This window comes from Nuphar pumila, chromosome 1, assembly GCF_984573655.1.
Source record: "Nuphar pumila chromosome 1, dmNupPumi1.hap1.1, whole genome shotgun sequence".
NCBI lineage: Eukaryota > Viridiplantae > Streptophyta > Magnoliopsida > Nymphaeales > Nymphaeaceae > Nuphar > Nuphar pumila.
The window spans coordinates 51,156,622-51,176,478 of record NC_143249.1 but is presented as its reverse complement, the minus strand read 5'-3'; the positions used below and the strand labels follow the sequence as shown (position 1 = coordinate 51,176,478).

At 38.7% G+C, this 19,857-nt stretch overlaps 2 protein-coding genes across 2 annotated transcripts; both read left to right on the top strand.

The window, feature by feature from the left end:
• Positions 1-692: 692 nt before the first annotated feature.
• LOC149848920 (putative disease resistance RPP13-like protein 3) lies at positions 693-1,424 on the top strand. The gene has a single exon (XM_090005796.1). The coding sequence runs from the start codon at positions 693-695 to the stop codon at positions 1,422-1,424; it is 732 nt and encodes a 243-aa protein (XP_089861922.1).
• A 39-nt stretch (positions 1,425-1,463) lies between these two features.
• Positions 1,464-2,330, top strand: LOC149848919 (putative disease resistance RPP13-like protein 3). The gene has a single exon (XM_090005785.1). The coding sequence runs from the start codon at positions 1,464-1,466 to the stop codon at positions 2,328-2,330; it is 867 nt and encodes a 288-aa protein (XP_089861911.1).
• The last annotated feature ends 17,527 nt before the right edge of the window (positions 2,331-19,857 follow it).

Genomic DNA, 19,857 nt, shown 5'->3' with positions numbered 1-19,857 from the left:
GTTATTGTAGTTTTCTTGAAAATAGTCCTATATCATGGAAGACAAAAAGGCAAGCTACGGTTTCTCACTCTTCTGTTGAAGCCGAGTACAGAGCAATAGCAAATGCAGTTTGTGAGGCTGTGTGGTTAAGGGGTCTGCTTGAAGATTTACAGGTGAATTCAGAAAAATCAATACAACTATTTTGTGACAATCAAGCTGCATTACAAATAGCGGCAAATCCTGTCTTCCACGAGAGAACTAAGCACATAGACATTGATTGTCATCTTGTGCGAGAAAAGATTCAAGGAGTAATTCAAACTACATACATACAATCCAAGAAACAGATAGCTAATCTGTTTATGAAAGCTCTGGAAAAAGAACAGTTTGTTAATCTGGTTGGCAAACTCGGTGTATATGACTTGTATGCACCAGTTTGAGGGGGAGTGTTAAGATTCTGTATATCTTGCTGATTGAGAATCCGAAGATGACGGGATTTCATTGTTGTATATTATCCTATCTTTGTTAACTTTCCCTCTTATCAGGATACGTGGATACATATCAACAAGAACCCACATCTATATGTAACGATGAATGTATTCTTTAAAACATAGAAAAAGAATATTTGATTTTCTTCACAGTTTACACAGGTTAACAACGTGAACTCAAAAGGATGCAAAGCTTCCTAAAAGATGCAAAGCGAAAGAGCAAAAGGGATGAAAGGGCTCAAGCATTGGGTGGACGAGATACGGCAAGTAGCTTATGATTGTGAGGATGCCATAGATACGTTTCTTGTTGAGGTTGAATGCTACAACAGAAGCGATTTGAAGGGAAAAGTAAAGAAATACGCCCACAAGCCTAAAGAGTTGATCATTGACCGTCCTAAGATTAGTTCGCAAATAAAAAAGATAGTAGAGAAAATTGATGAGATTGATAAGAGAAGGCAGACCTACAATATCGAGAGCATTCATGGAGGTGGAGGAGGAAGACAAGGCGCCACCCATGTACATAAGAGATTGCAAGAGAAGATGAGGAGGATCAGCTCTGGTGAAGAAAAACCAAGTGTCGTGGGATTAGAAAAGGAAACCCATGAGTTGGTGATGCAATTGGTCGGTGGTGAGTCGAGACTCTGCGTGATCTCCGTGGTGGGGCAAGGTGGGCTAGGTAAGACTACTCTTGCCAAGAAAGTTTATCATGATGTTGAGATCGAGACCAGGTTTAGTTGTCGAGCTTGGGTCTATGTTTCTCAACACTGCAAGATAAAAGAAGTTTTACAAGGACTGTGTAAAGCCATTCTTGGCCTTTTGAAGCAAAACACCATGAATCTCGATGAAGGTGAGATGGAAAAAGTGTTAGCTAAGAGATTAGTGAACAAGAAGTACTTGGTTGTTCTTGATGATGTTTGGACACATAATACTTGGGATGGTGTAAAAGGAGCATTTCTATAAGGGAACTATGGAAGCAGAATTCTCATCACTACACGCAACATGGTTGTTGCTTCTCACGCCAATAAGCATACTTCTCATAGTCCTCCCTTTTTTAACAAAGAAGACAGTTATGAGCTGTTCTGCAATGCATTTCTTGAAACACCCTCTCCTGAGTTGGCAGATGAGATTATCACAAGATGTGGGAGCTTACCACTAGCACTTGTTGTTGTTGGACGCCTCCTATCTAGAAAGCCACAAACTATCCCAGTGTGGAACGAGGAGCTTGCTAGCCTAAACTGGGAGCTAACTCAATGGACTTATGAGGTCTCAAGCATCTTAGCTCTAAGTTTTGACGACCTACCCTATTCTGTAAAACCATGTTTGTTATATTGCTGCGCTTTTTCAGAGGACTCTGATATTCGTGTTAACAAACTCTTACGTCTATGGATTGCAGAAGGGTTTGTGTATGGAAAAGGGGAGAAGACATTAGAAGGAGTTGCAATGGATTACTTGGTTGATCAGTTGATCGGCAGGAGCTTGATTCAAGTTTCAAAGTGGAATTCCATGGGAGAAATCACATCATGTCGAGTTCACAATCTTTTTTGCCAAATTTTGATTGCCACAGCAAAAGAGCAGAACTTCTTTGGGGTCAATTCAGCACATGGAAATCTTTATCTACCAAAATGTTGTTGCCTTGCAATTCACTTGCTTCCACAGCACAAACCATGCCCGCTGCATCTTGTTCGCTCGTTCATGTCTTTTGCAGAAAATTATCCAAAAGGTTGGTGTGATCAAATTCAGGGTTTCAAATTACTTAGAGTTTTAGATCTTGAAGGCATTAGTTCTGTTGAGAGATTGCCAGGTGAGATTGGAGATTTGTTCATTCTTAAATACTTGGGCCTAAGACATGTTATTCCAACCTTGTGATAAAATGGAGTTAAGAAAAGAGATCTCAAGCCTAGAGGCACGTTCTTAAGATCGTTATCCTTAGAACTTCAATCGCCCCACTCCGGGAATTCCGAAGAAGCGAAAAAGGGGTTGGTTTCGAATGAGTTCCTAGGATACAACTAGGCTTGAACCTCAAGATAGTCACTGCTTCGCACGAACATATGACATGTCCCACACCAAAACTCTGCAAGCCAAAATCGAGAAGAGATAAAGGAGAAAACTAGAGAGTCAGAAATTTGTTTCTCCAAAAGACAGAAGAAGGAAGAGATTTAAAGATTTCTTAGAAAGATCAAAACGTTTTACGATAAATGAGATTAATGGTCATAAATCTAACGGTTTAAAATATGGATGAAAAAAGTCCTAAATGGTCACCCACCTTTGACTATGCTCAAAGACCTTCAAAACCGTCCAACAGTCACAATGCACCATAAAAGCATATTAAAACCTTTTAAAAGGCCAGACAATCCGAAAACCGAATGGTCAAAACTGCGAGCGTGCGAAGTGCGCCATCAAAATGCCACATTGTTCCCCAAGCGCTCTTGCGCACACATGCGCATCCGTGCGTGTGCGTGAATGGCGTGTCCGTTCCTTCATGATGCGCAGCAACGTCCGCAAGCCACACCAAGACAGATGGATTACCAAAGTAAAGAATAAAGAACAAACCCTCTATTTAAACAACTCGAAAAACTTATTTCTCTTAGATATGAGACTAAACTTAGTAAAACACTTTTGGTAGGAACAAAATCACCAATTTTAAAACTTTTCTCACAATCCCCCACTAGTTTTAAAATATATTTGGCTTGCATAGAAACTTATGCATCAGTGAGAGTGTATGCAAGACTTGAACCCCCACTTATTGAAAGAAAACCTAAATTAACCAATGTGCTAAGTGGACTTACCTTGAACTTAGCTCCTTATATTGTTAAAAGAGTTTTCAATCATACATATGTTTCCAAAAGTTCAATTGTGTGGATTTCATGTTGGCACATTTAGAGCCTTATGCTTTTCTGGATTCATGAGTGCTCTAGAGAATTTCCAATTCTCATAAGAAGCGGCTCACACTTCTACACTCACATAGGTGAGTTTGACTAGGTGTACTGTAACACACACCCTAGCCTTAAGGCATACAAACTCCTTAAGAGTTATTAGCTCAACCCTCACATGGTTACAACTCATGAGCACACATCAGTATTGGGCTTACATAAATATGCTCAATATCTGTCATTCACCAATTAGTTTCCCATTGAACCTAGGCATGTGGGATCTCCAGCGTTCTAGGTTGGGTATCCTTAGGTGATGACTTAATTGGCTTAATTATCATTCCCCTCGATGTTTTATTGATCACATCTCTCGAAAGACCTTTCGTAAATGGGTCTGCCAAATTTTGACATGACTTCATATATTTCAATGATATAATATTGTCTTCAATCATTTGTCTTATTAAACTGTATCTTAAACTAATATGTCTAGACTTTTTATTGTATTTCATATCACCTGCTTTACATATAGTTGATTGGCTATCATAAAACATTGAAATAGAAGGTATAGGCTTCTCACCTAGTGGAATATTCACTAGCATATTCTTAAGTCATTCAGCTTCTCTACAGGCAGAAGCCAAAGCAATAAGCTCAGATTCCATTGTACAATGAGTTATACAGGTTTGTTTCCTAGACCCCAATGTTACTACTCCTCCACCAAGGGTAAAAACCCAACCACTCGTAGACTTGGAATCTTCAAAGTCGGTATTCCAACTTGCATCACTATACCCTTCAATAATAGCAGGAAACTCGGCATAGTGAATTCCATAGCCTAAAGTATGCTTAAGATATCTAAGAATCATGTTCACTGCATTCCAGTGTTGACGGCCAGGATTATTAGTGTATCTACACACTTTACTTATTGCATAGGCAATATCAGGCCTTGTGCAGTTCATTGCATACATAAGGCTACCTACAACACTGGCATATTTTAATTGTTGAACACTTGCACCGACATTAGGAGTCAATTTCATATTTGGATCATATGGGGTGCATGCTGGTGAACTACTAAGATATCCATACTTTGTAAGATTTTTTTCACTATAATATGATTGACATAATACAATGCCATTATTATTTCTTACAATTTTGATTCCTAAAATAACATCTGCAACACCCAAGTCTTTCATACAAAACAAGGAAGATAAAAATCTTTTTGTTTGATTTATGTATTCACTATTATTACCTAAAATAAGCATATCATCAACATATAAACAGATAATAATAATTGAGCTACTATCTACTTTACTGTAAGCACATTTTTGTCAGCATCATGAATTTTAAAACCATCACGTACCAGAGAACTATCAAATTTTTCATGCCATTTCTTAGGGGCTTGCTTTAATCTATATAAGGATTTTTCAAGTTTGCAAACTTTGCGCTCTTGCCCTAGCACTACAAAACCTTCAAGTTGCTCCATATATATCTCTTCATCTAATTCTTCATTCAAAAAGATTGTTTTCATGTCCATTTGATGAATTTGAAGCTTATATATGGCAACCATGACAATCAAAATTCTAATAGTAGATATTCTTGTTACAGGAGCAAAAGTATCAAAATAATCAATACCTTTTTTTTGTTTAAAACCTTTTGCAACCAAACGAGCTTTAAATTTATCGATTGTACCATCAGCTTTTAATTTCTTTTTGAAAATCCATTTGCAACCAACAGGTAAATCCACTAATTTTTAAACATTATTAGACATAATTGATTCTATTTCATCATTAATAGCTTCTCTTTAAAAGGCAGCATCTTGAGAAGACATCGCCTCTGGAAAAGACACAGGATCGTTCTTAATTAGAAATGTATAAAAGTCAGAACCAAAATTGGTTGGTTTTCTAATGCGTTTACTGTGTCTAACTTCAGTTTCTGGTTCTGCAGCACAATCATTAGAATATTCAATCAAGTTATTAACATGATGTTTATCTACTATAATATGACTGCCACCAAGAAGAGAATCAAATGCATTTTTATGTTTTATGAAAGACGCATCTCTAGATTCAACAATAACATCATTAACAATGTCTAGAAATCTATATGTTTTACTATGTTCAGCATATCCAACAAACGCACATTTAAATGCTTTAGGTCCAACCTTCTTTCTTTTATTTTCTGGAATTTTAACATATACTAAACAACCCCAAACACAAAAAATAACTAAGATTAGGTTTCTTAACAAAGCACAATTCATAAGGTGATTTTTCAGATTTGGAGTAAGAAACTCGGTTAAGAATATAGCAAGCAGTAAGTATAGTCTCGCCCCACAGATTGGAATGCAAACCCGTATTAAGAAGCATAGCATTCATCATTTCTACAAGTGTTATGTTTTTTCTTTCTGCTACTCCATTTTGTGCAGGAGTTCTAGGCGTTGAAGTTCGATGGATAATACCATTATCTCCACAGAATTTATCAAATTCTCCACCAAAGTATTCACCTCCTCTATCTGTTCTTACATGTATAATTTTTGTTTTAAACCTATTTTGTACTTCAACTAGATAAAGAAGAAATTTGGAAAATGCTTCAGATTTATGTTTCATCAAATAAACATAACAGAATTTCAAGTAATCATCTATAAAAGTAATAAAGTACCTATTGCCGCCACGACTCAAAACATTATCCATCGTACACACGTCAGAATGCACTAATTCAAGCAATTTATAATTCTTTTCTACACTAGGAAACGTGAGTCGAGTTAGCTTTGTTTGAATGCATGTCTCACACTTATGATTATGTTCTATTCTAACATGACAAGGAAGAAGACCAAAGTTATTCATATTATAAATGCAACGAGAATTTATATGTCCTAATTGTCAATGCCAAAGGAAATAGGAGTCAACCATATAAACAGAAGTAGTAGCTTCATTTATGCTCATCTTGAACATACCACCAGTGGCAAACCCTTTTCCTATAAAGATTTTTCCTTTGGTCACAGTTACAATCCCAGACTCAATAACAAGCTTAAAACCATTTCGGGACAGTAGATCTGCAGAGATTAAATTTTTTCGAACTTCTGGAGCATAATGGACATTCTCAAGTGTTAGGACTTTCCCAGAGGTGAACTTAATTTCCACACTCCATTTTTCCAGCACTTTAGTTGAGGAAGAGTTTCCCACAAAGAGATTACAACCCCCTCCCAACTACTTCATACCACTTGAACAAGTTCCTGTCGTTTGCCACATGAACAGTGCTTGCAGTATCCAGGTACCAGTCCTTATTAGCAGCCACCATGAAGGTTTCAGAGATTACAGCAACAAGCCTTTCCTCTGTCTCATTTGGCTTAGGACCAGTCATCTTCCTTTCTTTGCATTCGCTAGCAAAATGGTCAAACTTGCCACAAACATAGCAACTAATTTTCTTTTTATCAGTTGGCTTTTTCTCTTTCATGAAATTATTTTTGATTTTTGGGGTTTTCATGATTCTGTCACCCTTGTTACTAACAAAATTCACTTTAGGATAACTCTCTTTAGGACTCGAATTCTTTTTGTCACGAAGACGTGTCTCATCCTCAATTCAAATGTCCTTAAGAAGATCATCTAAAGTGATTTTCTTCTTTTTATGTTTTAGGTGATTCCTAAATTCTTTCCAGAAATCTGGTAGTTTCCCAATGATGACAGCAACTTGGAAGTCATCATCAAGATACATACCTTCTCCTTTAATCTTATAGGCCAAAATTTGCATCTCATGAATTTGAGCAAGTATAGGCTTATTATCAACAATAGAAAAATTAGCATATTAATCTGCGATAAACCTTTTGCTACCAGCATCTTCTGCATTGTACTTGATCTCGAGAGCATTCCACAATTCTCCAGCCGACTCTAAAGGAGAATATAAGTCAAAGAGAGAATCAAGTAAAGTGTTCAGGATACGCCCTTTGCATCGGTAGTTGTCAGTATGCCACTTCTCTCACTCTTTCTTTTGTTCTTCTGTCTCAACTTCTCCAGCAGCGACAGTGGGACCGGCCTTTTTGAGGACATAGTCGATATGCAGCTTGGACAACCAGAAAAAGACCTTTTATTGCCATCACTTGAAGTTTGACCCATCAAATCGATCTAGTTTTTCAATGTCACGGCAAAGCAGATTGATGGAGTTGGATGTTGAACCAGAGGCCATATTGAAGTTCTAAAATTGTTATTCCAACCTTGTGATAAAATGGATTTAAGAAAAGAGATCTCAAGCCTAGAGGCACGTTCTTAAGATCGTTATCTTTAGAACTTCAATCGCCCCACTCTGGGAATTCCAAAGATGCGAAAAAGGAGTTGGTTTTGACTGAGTTCCCAGGATACAACTAGGCTTGAACCTCAAGATAGTCACTACTTCGCAAGAACATATGACCTCTCCCACACCAAAACTCTGCAAGCCAAAATTGAGAAGAGGTAAAGGAGAAAACTGGAGAGTCACAAATTTGTTTTTCCAAAATACGTAAGAAGGAAGAGATTTATAGATTTCTTAGAAAGATCAAAATGTTTTACGATAAATGAGATTAATGGCCACAAATCCGACGGTTTGAAATAAGGATGAAAAAGGTCCTAAACGGTCACCCACCTTTGACTGTACTCAAAGGCCTTCAAAACCATCCAACAGTCACAATGCACCATAAAAGCATATTAAAACCTTTTAAATGGCCAGACAATCCGAAAACCGAAAGGTCAAAACCAGCATTTTCACATCATACGCACTTTGCACCGCCGCGAGCGTGCAAAGTGCAAAGTGTGCCATCAAAATGCCACATTGCGCCTCAAGCGCCCTTGCGCACACACGCGCACGTGCGTGTGTGCGCGAATGGCGTGTCCATTTCTGCACAATGCGCAACAGCGTCCGCAAGCCACCCTAAGACACATGGATTACCAAAGTAAAGAATAAAGAACAAACCCTCTATTTAAAGCACTAAAAAAAACTTATTTCTCTTAGATATGAGACTAAACTTAGTAAAACACTTTTGGTAGGAACAAAATCACCAATTTTAAAACTTTTCTCACAATCCCCCACTAGTTTTAAAATATATTTGGCTTGCATAGAAACTTATGCATCAGTGAGAGTGTATGCAAGACTTGAACCCCCACTTATTGAAAGAAAACCTAAATTAACCAATGTGCTAAGTGGACTTACCTTGAACTTAGCTCCTTATATTGTTAAAAGAGTTTTCAATCATACATATGTCTCCAAAAGTTCAATTGTGTGGATTTCATGTTGGCACATTTAGAGCCTTATGCTTTTCTGGATTCATGAGTGCTCTAGAGAATTTCCAATTCTCATAAGAAGCGGCTCACACTTCTACACTCACATAGGTGATTTTGACTAGGTGTACTGTAACACACACCCTAGCCTTAAGGCCTACAAACTCCTTAAGAGTTATTAGCTCAACCCTCACATGGTTACAACTCATGAGCACACATCAGTATTGGGCTTACATAAATATGCTCAATATCTGTCATTCACCAATTAGTTTCCCATTGAACCTAGGCATGTGGGATCTCCAGCGTTCTAGGTTGGGTATCCTTAGGTGATGACTTAATTGGCTTAATTATCATTCCCCTCGATGTTTTATTGATCACATCTCTCGAAAGACCTTTCGTAAATGGGTCTGCCAAATTTTGACATGACTTCATATATTTCAATGATATAATATTGTCTTCAATCATTTGTCTTATAAAACTGTATCTTAAACTAATATGTCAAGACTTTTTATTGTATTTCATATTACCTGCTTTACATATAGCAGATTGATTATCACAAAACATTGAAATAGCAGGTATAGGCTTCTCACCTAGTGAAATATCCACTAGCATATTCTTAAGTCATTCAGTTTCTTTACAGGCAGAAGCCAAAGCAATAAACTCAGATTTCATTGTAGAATGAGTTATACAGGTTTGTTTCTTAGACCCTCATGCTACTGCTCCTCCACCAATGGTAAAAACCCAACCACTCGTAGACTTGGAATTTTCAAAGTCGGTATTCCAACTTGCATCACTATACACTTCAATAATAGCAAAAAACTCGGCATTGTGAATTCCATAGTCTAAAGTATGCTTAAGATATCTATGAATCATGTTCACTGCATTCCAGCGTTGATGACCAGGATTATTAGTGTATCTACACACTTTACTTATTGCATAGGCAATATCAGGCCTTGTGCAGTTCATTGCATACATAAGGCTACTGTTATCGTCGTGAAATTTTTCCCCCGTCTTCCCTTCCTTGCGGAAGAGAGAGAGGGAAACGCTTCCGAGCTTCAAACTTGACCGGATTTTGGAAAATGTTTTGAAATACTCGCCTCCATTTTTGAAAATTGCGGGAAAATCCATGGGATGGGGCTCGACCTGTCGGTACGAGGTTCGACCGTTCCTGCCGCCTTTAACAGGGGTAATCGAACCAAGGACCAAAATTGTGCTTGACTTAGTTAAATTATCAAAGTTATGTTCTATCCTAAATGCACAGAGAATTCAGGCATGTGCTATGAGACTTGGTAAAATATAAGTTGGAAAACTATGATGTATGCTTGGAAAACTTTGGAGTTGAAAACATTTCTCAGGAAAAAGGTCAATTTCTCAGGAAACTCAGATGAAAAGATTTGAAATCTTGAGAAAGTTTATAAAGACTTGGGAAAATCATGAATGATTGGAAGTCCTGAGAAAATGTAAGTAATTCTTAGGAAAAGTGTGAACATTTGAAGGGAGAATGCTTGTCAGGAAAACTCCAGCTATGAAAATTTTCTTTGGGAAAAATGATTGAAGATTCATAGGAAACTTTTGGAGTTGAAAAGCATTTCTTGGGAAAAGGTGAAAGATGATTTCTCGGGAAACTCAAATGAAAGGGGTTTTGAAATCACAAGAAAGTTCATGAAGTTGTGGGAAAATCATGAATGGTTGAAAATCCTGGAAAAATGGAAGTGATTCTTGAGAAAAAGGTGAACCCTTGAAAAGGGAAACACTTCTTAGGAAAACTTGGACTTTGAGAGTTTTCTTAGAAAAATGATGGAAATTCATTGGAAAGCCCTTGTGGAAAAGGAAAATTGAAACTTGGGAAGTTGAAAACCTGAGAATCTTAACCTTGAAATACTTGGAAATCGATTTTGACTTTGAGAAAGGTGAGTGACTTCTCTTGAAAATCTTGGGGAAATGACCTTTTCCCATGGAAAGCTGTGGAAAAACTTGACTTGAGAAAACCGATTTTGAAAGATTCTTAGAGTTTCTTGAGAAATTGATTTCTTGAGAATGAAATTTTCTTAAGAAAATCATAAGAAAACCAATGATTTCATGATGCAAATGATGTGAATGAAAGAATGCACTTTGAAAGTTTTCTAGGAAATTTGTTGGAAAATGTGCATTAAGTCAAAATAAATTCTTCACATATTCTGACTGTGGCCATGAATATGTTCCGAGTTTAATTGATTTAATGCACAAGATTTTGAAAACATTGGAAATATGATGTGCATTTTCAAGATAGCCTAAGAGTGTAGGCTCAATGTGACTAGTAGAAAGATGATGGATCTGGGTCTCGTCCATATTCCGACTAGGGCCGTAAATATGGATTTCACCGAGTCCATCAACTCCCTAAGAGTTGGTGCACGTGTCATTCGTGAACATCCATAGTGCTTTTGAAATAACAATGCATGAATCATATAAGCAGGATATTGCATAAATTCAAACTATATGATATGCATCCTAGTCTAAGCAGGAAATTAACTCTCTTATTCCAAAATTTACATTATTACATCACTAAATAAAGGAAATAAAAGGAAATTTGCAGACTTCAGCTCCTTCTTTTGATTGTTCCTGCCAAACTGGAAATAGGGTTAGCTCAAATATGTGGGTTTTTCCAAGATTTTCCAATAATATTATGAAATTATTGGATTTAATTGGATATAAACCCTATTCTCATGCTTCCTTGATATTTGAAATGATGTAAATGCAGGGAATTCAGTGGAAAACAGTTTGAAATTCGGAATTGGGGTCAAAATGACCAAAATACCCCTAAAATTAAAGTTACACCTTTAAAATCAGGGTTTTTTGAAGGAAAACTTGGTAAAATTGAGATTTCGAAATTCAAATTGAATCCAATGATGATGAAATGCAGTATGAGGCATGATGACATGCTGCTAAACACATTAGGACTGTAAAATCGGAATTTGACATTTTGAAATTTATCCAAATAACGAATTTCGCTTGTTTTTCACTTGGATCTGAATCCTGCGAGACCCTGTTTTGGTATTATGGCTAATCCGAACCTCAAATGGATTCCAAATTGCACCAAATTCGGTATAAAGTATCTACTTACTCTGATAAACAGCCTAGAATGCTAAAAATTACGAAATGGTATGATTTAAATGCTAAAATTTAAAGAAAGTCCTAAAATGGTGGATTTTGCCTATGGATCCGAACCAAATGCAATGCTTAATATAATAATGCACGATTTACACCATGAAAACTTCTGATATTTTGCAGACTGTTAAGGGACCCGAAATGGAACATTTTTGGTTTTTACAGCCTCGGGATTTGAGCCTTGGTGAGTTCAATAACAGAGATTTAGTTCTGACAGATGTAAAAATCACCCTAATCTGATGTAAAATGCTAAAAAAATATAAAACAGCCATGGAAATTTATGAAATTGATCAGAGCTACTCCTGACAACATGAACAACTTTCATATTCATGACTTCGGCATTTGATCAACATAAACATGGATAAAAATATAACTTTGTGTTCCTAAATTGACAAAACAGACCAATGGGACCAAACAGGGGACTCACAAGAAAAATCCGAAGCAGGTATCATCACTATTCTAAAAATCACAGGCTTTCAAATGCAAATAGAGGACACCTCAGACATAACTTTCACTTTTTACAGTTTTGGATTCGGAGCAACACACAAAGAGAAACCATAGCCCTAAGTCGATCCAAAACCTCAGAGGCCCAAATCAGGCTCTGACACGTGTCCCGAACTCTCGGATTTTTGTCAGACATATAAAAAAATCATAAAACTATGAGAAAATCAGGTTAAATACTAGACATTCTCCCGAGTTCATAACATTTTTCGGATTGAAAATCGGATCTCCCATGAGGGATATCTCGATTTTACAAGTCGGCAAATGATTTTCAAAACGCCTCCCGGGTAACAAAACTCGACTTGCCATTTTGAATGTTTACCGCAGTAAACAAATTCAAATGCTTTCGAAATTTTGGCACAATTTTAGGGACACCTAAGGGCGCATTTCGTAATTTTTTTGGGATTGTTAATAAAAAATAAATGCATGAAATGACGTGTGGACTGGCTGACAAAAACAGAGACCTACTGAAAATGAGCAGAATTGAAATAAATGCTAAATTAATCTTAATTAATTCATGAAATGTGTTAAATGAATGAAATAAAATGCAAATTAAACCTAGCTAAATGCATGAATGTTAAAAATCATCAAAGAAGCATAATTAAATATTTTTATATATCTCGTTTTATGAGAATAGCTCAATCCATCTCTCGGATGAGCTCTTTCTTCAAATGACTCCTGAATCGAATTATGGCATCAAATCAAGGGGAAAAGAAGTGCACCTTGCTTCGTTACGCAGCGTAGAAGCTCTTGAAAGGGGCGGCTATCACGAGCTTCCTTCGTCCTTCACTCCGGGCTTCGGATGGTTCACCAAAATCGACCCTCTACACCTTCTTCCCTGAGCCAAAGGGGCGTGAACTCCAAAGTGCAAAACTCGGATTTTTTAGGAATGCTAGGTCGAATTTTCAAGTTCACAAAAAATGGTCCCTCTATGCTGGGCGTGGAGCCTTGTTTTTATAGATTTTTTGAAAAAATTTGAATTTCAAACAGGCTCAATCTGAGCCCTCCATGTGGCGCCATCCCAGGGGTGCTATTTTGATTTTTGAGAAAATAAAAAAAATGGGAATTTTGTGGGTGAGACACCTCAGCAGGGGAATTTGGAATTTTTCAAAAGCTTGCTTGATTCTCTCTGCAGGAAACTCCCAGATGGCGCCACCTCAGAGGGTGCTTTCTTGGAGTTTGAATTTCAAAATCATCTTTTGTAGGGAGTCCTCAGGTGGCGCCACCTCATGGTGGGCTACTTTTATTAAAAATGAAATAAAAATAAAAATGAAGCCAAGTGGGAGCTCTGAAATGGTGCCACCTCAGAAGATGTTTGACACATGTCAGAAGAACAGAGCAGTGGGCTTAGAAGGCGCCACCTCAGAGGAGTTTGAATTCTACTTTTTCTGATGACAGGAGATCTGGACATGTGGCAGTCCAGGATTGTTCCATACCTGACAAGTGTCAGCCTGCTGGAGGAGGTTCTTTAGATGGCGCCACCTCATGGGGGATTTGAATTTTAAATGGAGGTTGGCCCTGGAGGAATGGGGGGTGGACATGTGGCGCCACCTCAGGGTGGCTCCTACAATGCCATGTGGCAGGAGGGATAGGCAAGGGACATGTGGCGCCCTCATAGGCCATCTGGAAAAATCAGAGCTCAGGATTTGCGCCACCTAGGCCTTGTTTGAATTTTTGAAAGGTTTGCTTTTTCTTAAGAAAGCCAGGAGTGACATGTGTCTCCTACTTTTCTGAGAAAAGTAGGGAGAAGACATGTGTCCTCTACTTTTTCTGAAGGAGGTAGAAGGAGACATGTGTCACCTGCTTTTTCTGAAAGAAGCAGAGAATGACACATGGCAGAGGGGAGAGAAGGAGGCCCAAGCCATGTGGCGCCATCTCAGACAACATGGAAAAGGTGAAGTTCAGGATCTGCGCCACCTATGAGGAGATTTGAATATTTGAATTATAGCTTTTCTGAAGAGAGCAGGAAATGACACATGGCATTTGCTTTTTCTGAGGAAATGAGAGATTGACATGTGTCCTCTGCAGGAGACACACTCCAAATGGTGCCACCTCAGAGGAGACAAGCCTACCTTTTCTGGAGGAATCTAGGAGTGACACGTGTCTCCTACTTTTCTGAGAAAAGTAGGGAGAGACATGTGTCAGGCTACTTTTCTAGAAGGAGGGAGAGGTTGACACGTGTCCCCTGCAGGAGACACACTTCAAGTGGCACCACCTCAGAGGAGACAAGCTCCACTTTTTCTAGACAGGACAACCTATGACACTTGGCATCTCCTGGTAATCTTGGAATGACACATGGCGCAGGATGGATAGGGTGACACATGGCAGATAAATGGGATGACATGTGGCGGCTTCTTAGGGTAGCCCCACACTGACACTTGGCATGTAGATGAGAGGAAAGAGAAAGGACAAGTGGCACCAATCCAAGGGACAAGGCTCCTATATTTTTGGGTTTTTCAAAATTCAAATTTTTCAAAAGGAAAGCCTGTGTGACACCACCTCAGTGTGGGTCCCACATTGCTTCTTTACTGAAATAAGGATAAAACAACAACTTCTTTTTGTAATTTTCATGAAATCTGGACTAATTGGTAAAACAAGAATTTTGAAAAGAGTTGGCCCCTATAGGGAAATTTTGTAAAAGGAAGATATTTGAAATTGTCAAAAGGGCAAAATCTGAGGTGAAGTGGCTGAAATCCATATTGAAAACTATCCAGATCGTTTTCCTGAGAAAATATTTTGAAATTCAGAGTCCTGGGGGTAAAATGGGAAGAATTGATAATTTTGTAGACCCAGGGTTTTGAAATCAATTTTGAAAAGGGTTAAAATTCTAATCTGGATTGAAAATTTTGAAATTAAGAGTTCTGGACCTCGAAATGACATGCTGTGCAGTGCAGTGATTTGAAATGCTCATGCAATGATATGCAATGTCATGTCTTATGAAATGCAATCTTGAACCAAGACTTGGAGCTGCCTGTCTCCTGTCAGGAATAAATTTTTGAACATCTGAGTTAAAATTAGAGAAATTTTGAGAGTTTCAGATGAAATTTGGACTTTTGCAAGGTCTGGGCTCAGAAAATGACCATTTTGCCCTCCAGCGATTTCAGAGGCTGGATGATGATGCTTGGTGGAAATGTTGGGGGGAGGTGAGTGAAAATTTGGGGTGTTTACAGATGCCCCTCTTTGCTACTAAGCCGGCTCATGGCCGAGCTTAGTGGCAAAGAAAAACACACCAAATTTGGGCTATACATAAAAAAAATGCCCTAGTTAGAAGGATCTGACTGGGTGTGAAGAAATTAGCCCGAGGAAGATGGTAGATATGAAGCGAAGAATGGAGAGAAAAGACTCACTCTGTGAGAGGAAAATTCAGGTTTTATGCTCTTAACCTGGATGGGACAAAAATATCTCGTATGGAACGAAGCTCAGGTCTGGCCCTTAACCGAATTGGGGATGGAATATCTTATAACATGAGACTCAGGTTTGTGCCCTTAACCTGATCGGGCGGAAAATGAAATACCTCTTTGATTGAGGCTCAGGTTTGTACCCTTATCCTGATCGAGCGGAAAATGAAATACCTCTTTGATTGAGGCTCAGATTTGTACCCTTATCCTGATCGGGCGGAAAATGAATGGAATCCTCGAAGGAAGAGACCATGATGGAACCTTCGGATTTTGCACAATAAATCCGACAGGGGTTTTTGCAAAAGGAAGGAAAATGGGGTCCCTAAAGCTTGAAAAGGGATTGATCTTGGGCGTCTCATTGCTGAGACTGAAATCAGCTTTTGAAATTGCCTTTTGCAAGAAATGATTGGTGGTTCGACCTCGAACCGAAATGGGACTGTCTATGGTGGGACAGTGGGGACACAGGGAAGTGTGCAATCTGAGAGTTTATGCTCTCAAAGAAGGGAAGGAATCAAGTCCTTAGGAGGGATTTAAAATTGGTGTCTGAATGTATCAAGAACGGACATCAAGCTCTCACTTCACGTCAGGATAGCTAGAAAATATTGTCAAAATGTTGGAAATTTTGCTGTTGATTCAAAATTTTTGAAAATGTTGCACATGGTTGCAGAGACATTCTTTCTTTTCTACCCAAAGCATTACCTCCAAACAAGGTTCACTTTGTAGAATCGAGACTTGAAATCCAAATTGCTCGCAATTGACTTTCTTCAAGGAAGTTATCAATTTCCTTGATATGAGCAGGAAAGAGAATTTGATATTATGAAAGCAATTGACGAAAGAGTATTGATAATAGAATTTCACAAGATTAAAGAGGATTCTTGATAGATCTGGCAGCTTGATATCCTGAGAGCTTCTCTCTTGATAATCTTTCTGCACCCTTTTGGCTCTTTGGTGTTTTGGCTATATTCTCCTTCATTTTGGAGATGTTCTGACTTTTTCCCTCTTTCTTTTTCCTCTCTTTCTCTCTTTTGGGAAAAAGGGTACGTCACAAACTCCTTCAACTTGGAAATGTTTCGATCCTCCTTTGATGATATTGGTTTATGGGTTATTTTGATGATATTGGCTCATTGGCTGGAAGATCTTTAGCTGAAATTAAATACCTTTTAGGGATTGTCGAGGGGTTCATCGCATCTGCCTTCATCTTGACAGTGCTTTGGTCCTTCCCTAGAAGGATCCGTCACAAACTCCATCATCTTGGAGATGTTTCGAATCTTCTTTGGCCCCGGGGGTCTACTCGCCTAATTCGCCTTCATCTTGACGACAGGTGAGAGATCCCTTTTGCGGATATTTAATTGCAGCTTAGGTGATTCTGAGGAGACAGGGTTTGGGTGAATTCTCTCTTTTCTAGCACTCAGGATATTTCCACTGCCTCGTCCTTACAAGAATAGCCTTTAAAGATGCGCCATTGACTGCGATCAATATCGATCATCTACGGCTTTTCAATAACATTGAATCTTCTTTTCTGGCCATATCGAGGACTTTATCCTTCATCCTTTTGGTTGGCCAATAGAAAGAATTTGAAGTTTGAATCTCTTTTCACAAAAGCTTCACTCTTTTGGAAGTGATGCTGAAGGTAAATTGAGATAGAGATTAGTGCAATAAAGATTCTGAAATCAACAAATAATTTGATTGACAATTTGACAAAATTTTCTTGAAATCCCTAGTGAAAGTGAGTATTTGAAATCCGGCTCAACACATCCGTGATGAAAATTCTCCTCTCTTTTTCCCCAAAAAGAGAGACTCAGGCTTAGCCCTTACCTGAATGGGAATTGGGAAATACTCCTCTCTTCCCTGAAGAGGAGGTGTTTGCAAAACGAACTTTCGAAGAGAAATTGAGCTTTTGTCAAAGCTCCCTAATATTAGGCTTCTCTTATGGAAAGGGGGCCGATAATAGTGAGGTCTGAAAATTGGGTCATGAAAAGAACGAGTCCATCACACTCTCCCTGCAAGGGGGGTCCTTCATGACGAAGATGGCCTAGTATGAAATTGGGGGGTCACAAGAAAAATGAGTCTCCGTCGAGCCTCTCCCTTAAAAAGGGTTCCTCGTGTGAAATTGGAAATTGTTTTGCAAACTATTCACAAAGACGCGAGTCCCTTCAAACTCTCCCTGAAAAGGGGCTAAGTGAACAAATTGGATAGCATGCGAAAAGAACGAGCTCCCTCGAACTCTCCCTAAAAAGGGTCTTTCGCAAGAGAAAATGATTGGAATTGGATATTGAGATTGATTGACCCAAAGGTCGAAATTGGAAATTGGAAAATTGGTTGTTGGAAATTGAATGACCCGAAGGTCGAAATTGGATGACCTAATGGTCGAATTTGAGAATTGGTTGACCAAAAGGTCAAAATTGTGAATTGAGTGACCCGAAGGTCAAAATTTGGAAATTGGGTGACCCGAAGGTCGAAAATTTGGAGATTGATTGACCCGAGGGTCGAAAATTGGAAATTGATTGACCCGAAGGTCAAAAATTTGGCAATTGATTGACTCGAAGGTCGAAAATTGGAAATTGGTAATTGAAATTGAGAATTGGAAATTGGGTGACCCGAAGGTCGAAATTGGAGAATTGCCTGATTTGAAGATTTAAATTGGAATTTGGAGGTCAAAATGTCAAATTCGAGCAATTGACAGATTTTGATGATTGAAATGACTTGGATTAATCAAAGGAGAATGATGAGTTCGAGTCAGAGCTCGAATAAAATTCAGAGATCACGAGTCGGAACCCGGATCAACCAAAGAAAATGAAGAGCTCTAATCAGAGCTCGAATGATGTAACGAGATCACGAGTCGGAACCCGAATCAACAGAGAAAAATGAAGAGCTCGAAGGAGTAGAGAGATCTCGAGTCGGAACCCGGATCAACAAAAGATAATGAAGAGCTCGCATCTGAGCTCGAATAAGATAATGAGATCACGAGTCGGAACTCGGATCAACAGAGAAAAAAATGGAGAGCTCGAATCTGAGCTCGAACGAGGTAATGAGATCACGAGTCGGAACTCGGATCAACAGAGAAAAAAATGAGAGGCTCGAATCAGAGCTCAATTAAGATAATGAGAACACGAGTCGGAACTCGGATCAACAAAAGAAAATGAAGAGCTCAAATCAGAGCTCAAATAAGATAATGAGATCACGAGTCGGAACCCGAATCAACAAATGAAAATGAGGAGCTCGAATCTGAGCTCGAATACATAGAGAGATCTCGAGTCGGAACTCGGATCAACAAATGAAAATGATTTGAATAAAAACCCGAGTCGGAACTCGGTTTTCTGAAAAATTGGGATTTTGAAAATGTGCCAGTTTGAGTACTGGATTTTGAAATAATACCAGTCCGAGCGCTGGGTTTTGGTTCAGTATTGGTGATGACCTTTCGATTTTGAATCATTTAGGAATCGTGATGGGACTGTTTGTTGAAATCCCAATACTGACCAGATTGTTGTTAATGCAGTTGAATGCAAATGAATATGAATTGATGCATATGAATGCACACGTGCATGAAATGAGGAATTTGTTTATCCTGCCTGCATACAGAACAAAATTTTAAAATGCCCCAGTGTAACTGGGAAAGAAAGTTGGATCATTATTTGAAGGAAACAGGAAGGATTACAAGAGAAGAATAAATGTTTCAAGTATAAAACTTTTTCAAGTGTCCCGCATTAATAGGATCTAGCAATTCTACCCCATCGGCATTGATGAGCCGATATGAGTTGCGGGGTAATGCTTCTTTGACAACATAGGGACCTTCCCAATTTGGCGACCATTTGCCGCCGGGACGATGCTTGAGATAAGCTGTGGATCGAAGTACTAAATCATTGACTTTGAATCTTCTTTCGATGATAGATTTTGCATATTGCCTGGCTACTCTCTGGCGATAGGATTGAGCATGCTCTGCTGCTTTTAGCCTTCTCTCGTCGAGTAAGTCTAGCTGCACTAGTCACTGCTGCTAGTATTGATCAAGAGGTAATTGCAGAAGTGAAGCAAATTTCAAAGCGGGCTTCTGAACATGTAGCGGCAATACTACTTCTGTCCCATAGACCAGTTCTGATGGGGTAGCATTCGTTGGTGTACGAATGGTGGTCCGATAGGCCCATAGTGCATCGTGGATCTTCTCATGCCAGTCACGGCCTGTTTCCACAGTTCGCTCCAAGATACGAATCAAAATTTTGTTGGTGGCCTCTGCTTGACCATTCCCTTGAGGATAATA